General features: G+C 42.9%; 1 protein-coding gene across 2 annotated transcripts; it reads left to right on the top strand.

Annotated features, from left to right (window-relative positions):
• The first annotated feature begins 966 nt into the window (after nucleotides 1–966).
• irx6a (iroquois homeobox 6a) lies at nucleotides 967–6939 on the top strand. 2 transcript variants are annotated; one of them, XM_047579888.1, is made up of 7 exons: nucleotides 967–1899; nucleotides 3000–3275; nucleotides 4013–4122; nucleotides 4372–4667; nucleotides 4862–5539; nucleotides 5796–5907; nucleotides 6313–6939. In XM_047579888.1, exons 1-6 carry the CDS (start codon nucleotides 1834–1836, stop codon nucleotides 5900–5902), a joined length of 1533 nt encoding a protein of 510 aa, XP_047435844.1. In that variant the 5' UTR covers nucleotides 967–1833; the 3' UTR covers nucleotides 5903–5907; nucleotides 6313–6939. The 2 variants fall into 2 exon arrangements, with proteins under 2 accessions (XP_047435844.1, XP_047435845.1); XM_047579889.1 differs by having other exon boundaries at nucleotides 1174–1899; nucleotides 3050–3275.
• The last annotated feature ends 2101 nt before the right edge of the window (nucleotides 6940–9040 follow it).

Below are 9040 nucleotides of genomic sequence, written 5' to 3'. Positions count from 1 at the left end.
CATTTTGGTAACAGGAGGACAAATGGATGATGTTATTCAACAAGTTCCCTGCTAGCTTAGTTGACTGTGAGAACCAAAGAGCACTTGTCTGGACCAAAGGCTTGCTTAGGATGTGTGAGAGAGAGTTTCTGTTGCCTGTGGGTGCGTAAAAATGGTACATCGCAGAGCCTGGACCAAGACCACTCTGTCCACTTTATCTGGGAGGAATCTCTGCCTGGAGATCTCCATCACCTACGCGCGGCTCTTTAGCGCCCCTCGGAGAGAAAGCCCGTAATCGCAGACGCGTCTCCTGGGGACTCAGCGCCACACATCAGTCAGGAAACGTCTGGGCGCTTGGAAATTTGGCGCAAGGTATCAGTAGTGACAACGAAAAACCCTACACCACCCCAGACAGTCAGAAACGGGCAGATCATATGACTCGGTAGGACTGATCATCGCTGTCACTGTCAATAGCAATACAGCGTGGATATGGGAAATAAACAGACCCCTCCCTGCTCGTCGCAGCTCAACACGCGAGAAGAGGGAACAGCTTGTTTATGTTTACGGGAGAGAGCGAGAGAACGGGTGATGGTTGAGCTGCTGATCTAATAAGGCTTAAAATTATTTCTAGTTTCATTTACTATGAGGCAGCATCATTCCTTACCCATCTTTCAAGTGTGCATCATTCAATTAAAATGCAATTCTCGTCGCCCCCATGCACGGATATTTAATTAGACTGGGGAGCACGGCTTCAAATGTCTTTTTTTCTCTCTCTAGCACAGCTCTTCAGATTTCACCTCTAAGGCATATTTTCACTCTGTTACTCGTTGGTTAAACAAGGGCATGTATCCATTTGTTAATTGATACAATTACGCATTACGCGTAATGGTCACGTAGGTCTCCAGGCGCGCATCAATCACTGGTCTATTGACCTGCCAAAAACCCCTCTAACCGTTCCTGCTGGGACTGCCCCTCTCTCTAATAGAGAAAGATAGAAACATCATCGTCATTAACTCCGGGATGGACCTCTGGCCAGAGAGCCAGAGACGAACAAAGGTCGAGATTAAAAAGAAAAAAAAAAGAGAAGCGTACTGGAGTATGTGAAACCATCCGGCTTTTGTTGGGATAAATTGTAAATAAACAGTTTAAACATTTTTTGGGGGGAAACCTCTCTTAGACTTCACGAGTTTATAGGATTTGTATTTGTCCGAGTAAAAAGAAAATAGCGTTTTAACTTACAACACAGAAAATATCCAGTTTCTTTTTTTTCCTTCTAATTGATTTAACTTCACAAAGGGTTTCCATATGTTGTGCATTGTAACACTCCAATAATAATGGACAGCAGTGTAATTTTATCTGAGGAAATCGGTCCAGAATTCTATTACAAAAGCAGGACAAGAGTGTGTACAGTGCACCTTAAGAAAACCCTGTGTTGGACGTGATTGGCAAAGACATTATTCTATCCTTGGTACCCTGCCGTTCCGGGATTACAGTGACGTCACGCTGATACCCTTGCATGGATGAATGCTAAAGAACTATACAGCCACAAATAATAGCACAAGCAGAGTCCATATCTTGGAAGACTTACGTTATCCTTTAAGCCTCCTTCGGCTAACACAACAACATTTTTTTTTTGTTTTGCATTTAATGACGCTTAATTTCATTTCTTATCGGGTCCTTTGGGGGGATTATTCATTCATATAAAACAATCTGCAGCTGGTGCCAGCCTAAAGTCTCCCTCCTATGAGTGAAGTCATCTATTATTGAGCGAAAGGCCGTGCGTGGAAATGTGTGTAAGACCGTGGATTTGAAGTAGAATTGGTTGCAATCGATCAAGGGTGAAGAATATTCCTGATGGTAACAAAAGAAGCAGCTATGTCTTTCTCGCAATTTGGATACCCTTACAATGCAACTTCACAGGTAAGACACTTTGCTTTTTATTTGTAATAAGTTGTATGTATACACACACAAAAAAACAGTGACTTTTTTTGCATGTTTTCTTTCGTTTCACTTATCAGAGCAGTTTTCTCTTACAAGAAACACTGATGTTGGAGGGGCTGCGTGGACAGTATTGACGGCTATTTTCGCGTGCTGCTTTTGTTGTTGAACCCAATATCGATATACACGCACCCGTGTCCAATTACGCTGAATTATGAATGAACTCACGTGTTTTTTCTGATGACAATAGACATGAATGTCACCTATTGCACACTGCGAGGTGTGACTGGGCTCTCGCGCCTGCTGCACACATTCGCAAAACTTTCTGTGGAAATCAATGTGTTCGAATTGATTATTTTTAAAAAGCTGTCGAAACGTCGTAAAAACGGGTCGCTTACATTTTAAGGAATGATTATTGCTCCCAGTGACAAGTTAGGAGAAGTTGAGGTCGACGAGGGGACAGAAGTTACTCTCCTGGCAAAGTTATGCCCCAACTTTTGGGTTGTTGATATTTTTATGTTTCGGCCGAGTGCATATAACATTTAAACCATTTAAATTTGAAATGAGGCAGTGGTCAGCTTCACAGTGATTTTTCTTTATATTTGCAGATTTTATTTTTTATTTTTTTATTTTTTCGGTGGCAATCTAGGGAAGGTCGATTTTACGCACGCATTGCGCGCAATTAAGATAAAGAGGATCTTCTGAAATCGGTTATTTATGTCACTCATTTTCATATGTAGTAAATGAATCCAAAGCGTATAACTCCGCGGGAAAGAAATACAGCGAGGAACTTTCGCTTACGACTTTATGTCATTCCAGGAATTCTCTAAAAAGTGACTTACCTTGAATTAAGACAGGTTACACATTAGGACAGTGACACCTGATTCATGATAAATCAACTGACGTGCACCCGAAACGGACGAAATCGGACCTTTTTAGGATTTGAACAGAGCAACTTGATAAGATGGATATCTTTTCACACAGCACATAACGCGTAGCCACTTCAGAGTTCTCACAGACATCCAGATAAGAGCAGCAGAAACAGCCAATGACCATGTCTATCCACGATTCTCTTCATGCAGTTTTTCGTGTCGGCAAACCCCAGTACGACTTGCTGCGATTCGATTTCCAGGTCGGTCTCTGACGGGACAGGCAGCTCCCAAACCGCCGCTGCCGCCGCCGCCGCCTCCTTCTGCTGCCCGTCCTACGAGAACCGGCTCCTGGCGAGCAGCCGGACGGAGCTGAACGCAGCGCTGGGGATGTACAGCTCTCCATACGCCGCAGCGGCCGCAGCCAGCCAGAACTACGCCAACTACTTCCCCTACAGCACCGATCCATCCGCTATCTACTCCACTCTGGTGGGCTCCTGAGCTGCGCGAAAGGGGGGGAGGGGAACTGATCGATCAGCTGGGTTTATCAATTTATCTCGGAGTGCAAACACATCCGTCTGGGCGAGCCGTTTCTCCTTAAATAATAATAATAATAATAATGATAATAATAATGCCACTGTGATGAGGCGAGAGAGGGTAGAAGCAGAGGAAGATTTGAATCCAAACACATTTGAGGAATATAAAACTACCTTCCTCATTGTGCTTTACCTCAAAATATTGGATCCTCTTTCTGTTATTGCCTCTTAAAAAAGTAAAAAAATTGCCAGACAGAATTATTTTTTGAAATATTTCGAAGTGAATAAAGTACTAAAACATTGGGGACAGTTTGGAGTGAAGCTAAAACTTTGCTGCTCTTCTTTTACTCTGAGACAATTAACATGGGTTGTCCATGGAAATGCTGTGCATCACAGTTTACCTGAAGACAGTATTAAAGGAAAAATACAAAACCATAAACAGACAATTTTTGGACAAAATACTCTAAATAATCATATACTTTTAGACTTCAGAATACATTTAAGATTTACTATTGTGGGGATTGGCTTTTTTTTACTCAGATTAATCTATCATTTACTTGTATTTTAGAAGCTTAAAACTAAAATCTTCAATTTCTGTATGAGTATAATATTCAGAATAGTGAGAAAAAAAACCTTGAAGTCAAATCTCTGAATGTCTGCATCTCATAATGTATTTTTTCTCTTTTGCAGAATCCACAGTATGACATTAAGGACAGCACAGGCACTTTACACTCTGGCATCACTCAAACCGCTGCATACTACCCTTATGATCACTCACTGGGACAGTATCAATACGACAGGTAGGTTCTAAATTCGTTTTGTCATAAGAAATATTGCGTAAAAATATTTTCAAAGCTGCCTTTCACTTCAACATGCCACACTCAGATCAAAGGTCAGAGTGTCACTTAATATTGATACCTGGACGAAATGAAGCAGTATATATTTGCGACCCTACAGCGAGTAGACGTATAGGATGTCTGAGGTCTATGATATGCTTCACTAACTGCACTAATGGCAGTTGCCTGCATGTCTGGATGTGTGTGTTCCAGATATGGGACAGTCGACTTCAACGGCACAGCCCGACGAAAGAATGCCACGCGGGAAACCACCAGCACCCTGAAAACATGGTTGTATGAGCACCGCAAGAACCCCTACCCCACCAAGGGAGAGAAGATCATGCTGGCCATCATCACCAAAATGACCCTCACCCAGGTGTCCACATGGTTCGCCAACGCCAGGAGGAGGCTAAAGAAGGAGAACAAGATGACCTGGTCCCCGAAGAACAAGGCCAACGATGACAGGAAGGACGACCTTAACAAGAGAGACCAAGACTGTGTCACCAAAGGTAATCACTTAGTTTCCTTGGGGCCAAAAAGTTACTCCTGGCCATTCTTAAACCATAGCTACATTAACTAAATTTAAAAAATTTGGTTTGCCATCTAATAGACAAAAAATCAACAGTTTCCTTCCAAACAAATATCATCTTAGTCATTTAAGTTACACCCTAAACAACTCTGTTTTTTTTTTTTTTAAATGCAGATTCTAGTGACTGCAAGGAGGAGAAGGATCTGCATTTGAGTGATCTTGAGGATATGGACGAGGACGACTGTGACAAGCTCGACAGTGACTGTGAAAAGGTGGCCGCAGACGAGCAGGACCTCCAGAGGACCATGGCAGTATCGGGGGTGCTTCAAAAGAGGGACTGCAGCTCTGAGCTGAGCCTCAGTTTAACCAACAGCTTTCACCCATTCCCCTGTGCCATCAAAAGTGTCACCAACCTCCCCCCTCTCCCGTCTGACTTTCTGGATCCTATCGTGTCGAAGGCTCCGTCCTCGACCGGCCTGGTGGCGGGAACCGTGTCCCTGTCTCACTTCGAAGCGTCCGATAAGCCGCGGATTTGGTCCCTGGCTCGTACGGCGGCTTCGGGCGTCATACTGGGCCCTCAGCAGCACAACTCTGAGCTGAGGACAGGCAACTCAACCGGGGACTGCCAGCTACAGAGCACCAGACTAACCGGGGCTCCTCCCGGACAGTGTGGGGTCATGAGAGGCATACACGAATCAAGCAGCGTCACCAATCCCGAGAGCCCCTTCCCCGAGGGCTCATCCTTGCACTCAAAAGTCTATAGCACTGGCAACTATGGTCACAAAGGTCTCCAACTCCACTGTTCACCCTATGCTGCACTCCCAGACACATGTCAGTACTCCAGCATTGAAGGTATGTCTATCTTTTACTTTATCCTTCTGCTGTTTCAACACCAAAGATAATGAATTCTTATAAATTAAGTTTTGGGGGGAAAACAGAGAATATGGTTAAGGCGACATGGGTAAACACATTAATGGACACCAGGGGAGTTAAAAAGTTCCCTTTTGACTTTGTTTCATGCTGGAGTGACATTTTTAAGGTCACGCAGTATCTGTCGAGTGGCACTCAAGGCGAGTTTCTGAGGATGTGCTTTTATTTGGGTGCCCAGGATTCTCTGGCGGCAAAGCAGAGACACAGTCGTCTGACCTGGGTGAAGCCTGTGGGAGCGTGCAGGATGACAAGGTCACTGCATTCAGACCGGTGATGAAGAGGTGAAGCAGGTGAGAGTCTGCACTGATCTGGAAGAAAGCAGCGAAGCCAAGACACACTTTAACGTGCACGCTCTCACGCAGACACACACACACAACCGCACATGCACAGGAGCAAAGCGAAAACAACAACATCAAATGCTCACACATGAACAAGTATGCACACACGGATGCACAGTTCTCCTTTTTCAAGTTTAAAACACTTCTTATTCTATCTCTGTGTAACGATCACAAACTGGTGTCATGGTGTCAAATGCCATTTTCGAAAAACCAACAAATTATGAGACGAAGTATTCATAAATGCTTCTACTAAAATCAACCAATCTCAGGTATTTCTCAACAATAAAAAAAGTGTTTAAATTCCCTTTCATTTAGGAAGTCCATCTTTAATTCCTGCTCTTTTTTTCCTTCTCCTAGATCACCAGAAAGTGTACCCCAATAAGAAAAGGGACATTTATTATGCACTAAAGGATACACTGGCCGAGCAGCAGCCTCAATATGACACATGGGAGCTACCTGGCGCTGCTGCAGTGAGAGCTGTCAAACTGTGGACGTGGCTATCATTTTGCACAACATTGTTTTTATGGTGTTAAAGACTTTATGCAAAAAAATCTAGATGCAAATGTATGAGAATGGCCAGATTTAAAAAAAAAAAAAAAAAAAGGAAAGAAAAAAAAGAAACACGGCCAAATCTGTGTATGGCAATCTTGTAGTGTAGCAAATTTATTTATTTCTCTGTGTATTTATTATTTGGGTTTTGTCGTCTGTTTGCTTCTTGTTTAAGGTGTTTATTGGTTTTGGATTTGTGTATCCTTTAAGTGTTTTGTTACGTTGTTTGGTTTTTACTGTGGGTTCGTGTCATTTCGCCTGGTGTAAAAGAGAAAAGCTTGTCGGACGTTTAACAGATAAAGGACTGGATCCGCTGTGGAGAATTGTTTTTTATTTAACTGTTATTTTTTCCCCCATTGTGTTAAAATGTGAGCTTCTCCTGTGTTTGCCATTCATGCCATTTTTTTCTAACAATACATTTTTTGTTTTCCAAGAGCTTCCGTTTCCTGTGTCACGGTTATTTATGGAGCCTCGAATCCAATCAGCCAATTAAAAAACATTTGCCGACGCGCATTTGATCAAAGTTGATCATCCTGACTCGACGCGTAAAGCCGCGGCGCTGATGGAAGGTCATAATTCAGAGGAGGACGTGAGTGAAATCCACAAGTTGCGGAAGAAAGGGGACATCATCTATCCATTGTCAGCACGTAATCAGAAGTGGCATCAAACACTTTGTTACTGTTCAGGCCAAGCAGCGAAGCAGGGACATAGGATGAATGCTGCTTTGTCCCCTGTGTAGCGAGTCGCTGCACTAACTTAACATTGTGTTAATTAAAAGGTCATTTGTAGGATGAAACCCAGCAGAGAAATTCACATGGTCCCCGAGAGTTCCTTTGATTTGGCTGCTTTGCCTATAGACCATCTCGTTACGGGTTAACTTTTTCTTCCTCTCCTACAGGCATCTGTAACAAGATGATCACTGTAGTGTATGATGCATGCTGACGGCCTGGAAAAAAAAAACTTTTCATCTTCACATTTCAAACTTTTAAAATCAAATACTTCTATGGTAAACGACAGATGGGTTCTGCGTGAACTAGTCACCACTGGGATATGGATTTTGACGCACTGGTCGTCCGCGCGAAACTTGGCAATTCATAAAACTTTACACAGCAAATCAGGAAACGCAGAGCGCATTTGAACAGCTTTAAAAATAAAAAAGAGGAGGGGGAAAGCTGGTATTTTACCGGATCGTGGTACAATATACATTGTAATAATAATATCATTAAATCATGTATTTCCAAAGGAGGCGAGATGCTGTTTGTTTTGTTTCTAACCCAATCTCCTGTTCGGATTTTCTAAAACCACTTAATCATTACATAAACGGGCAAAGATTTAGAACTTAAGACTACATTTGATTTCAGACCACCATATAAAAAATAATAATAATAAAAAAACAATACCTGGCAAATATTCCACTAAGCGTCATTTGAGGTCGTCTTTGTGGGATTATGCTTGTAATGAAAGACTTTTGCGCATTAGGGCGATTCTGAGGCGCTGTGGTCATCCTATGTGTCCTTGGCCAATGGCGGAGCTGTCAGCAGCGCGAGGAGCCTGATAAATCCGGCAAAATCTACACGAGGAAGGTCACGAATAATAACTTAGGCCTATTATATTACATTTTATCTTATTTTATTTTATGACCCCAGTCCAGTTTTCCCCTTTGCGTTAATCTGAGGACCAATGAACGATGGAAGGAAAAAAACAAAATCTATGCACAAAACATGAACATGCACAAAGCTGCTCGTATTACTGATGACTGCCAGGCGCAAACAGGACGTTCTGATGAACCACTGGCATTGTCTTCAGTGACGCATTTTCAAGTGAGGGCCGCTTGCAGGAAATACGCATGATATCTCCGCGCCCGGATCCCTCCGCGGGATGATAACTGCAACATCAGGCCTGATGAGGACACGCTGCTAACGGGGACCTCTCTCTCTCTCTCTGTTCTCTTCAGCAGTAATCAGTCATGACGCGTGGTGCGTTGCTCTTTACATTAAAATGTAGGCTGGATGTGAATCAAATATTCACTGCCAAATGTAATTAAATTGCACGCAGTAAAGAAAGTCTGCCCCATGCTATTGAAGGTAATGATCCATGCGCAATGGGATTACCACCATTGCATGTACCTGGGGGAAAGCGTAGATAATGGCCATGATGGGCTCTTCGTATAGTCGCCTATGCCTGAAGCAGCTAACAGGTCAATTAGTGTCTCTTATACAAGACGTTTTACATATAGGCTAAAACAGCTGCACAGAGGAGACATGATCGAGGTAATCTGGCCTGGAAGCCATGGATCAGAAACTTCATTACTGCCATTCACATAAAGGTGAGACAAGAAACGAAGCTTAAATAGTTTAGTTATAATAAGTAGAAAAGGATGAATAAAGAGACATTTAGGAACATTTATTGTTGTTGATGGACATGTGGGGGAGGAGACAAACAAGATTCCTGTTTGTCTGACATTTTTAATCTGGGGCGAGACATGAAATCTGTGACAAACTACAGAATAATAAGTTCTTTAGGTAGCCGACGCACA

This window comes from Mugil cephalus, chromosome 3, assembly GCF_022458985.1.
Source record: "Mugil cephalus isolate CIBA_MC_2020 chromosome 3, CIBA_Mcephalus_1.1, whole genome shotgun sequence".
Lineage (NCBI taxonomy): Eukaryota > Metazoa > Chordata > Actinopteri > Mugiliformes > Mugilidae > Mugil > Mugil cephalus.
Note: the sequence above shows the minus strand (reverse complement) of the source record. Positions and strands in the feature narration are given on the sequence as shown.

Coding starts and splice junctions, on each gene's coding strand:
- irx6a (XM_047579888.1), top strand. CDS start 1,834: ATGGTAACAAAAGAAGCAGCTATGTCTTTCTCGCAATTTGGATACCCT. Junction 1,900..2,999: donor CTTACAATGCAACTTCACAG/GTAAGACACTTT, acceptor CTCTTCATGCAG/TTTTTCGTGTCGGCAAACCC. Junction 3,276..4,012: donor CCGCTATCTACTCCACTCTG/GTGGGCTCCTGA, acceptor TCTCTTTTGCAG/AATCCACAGTATGACATTAA.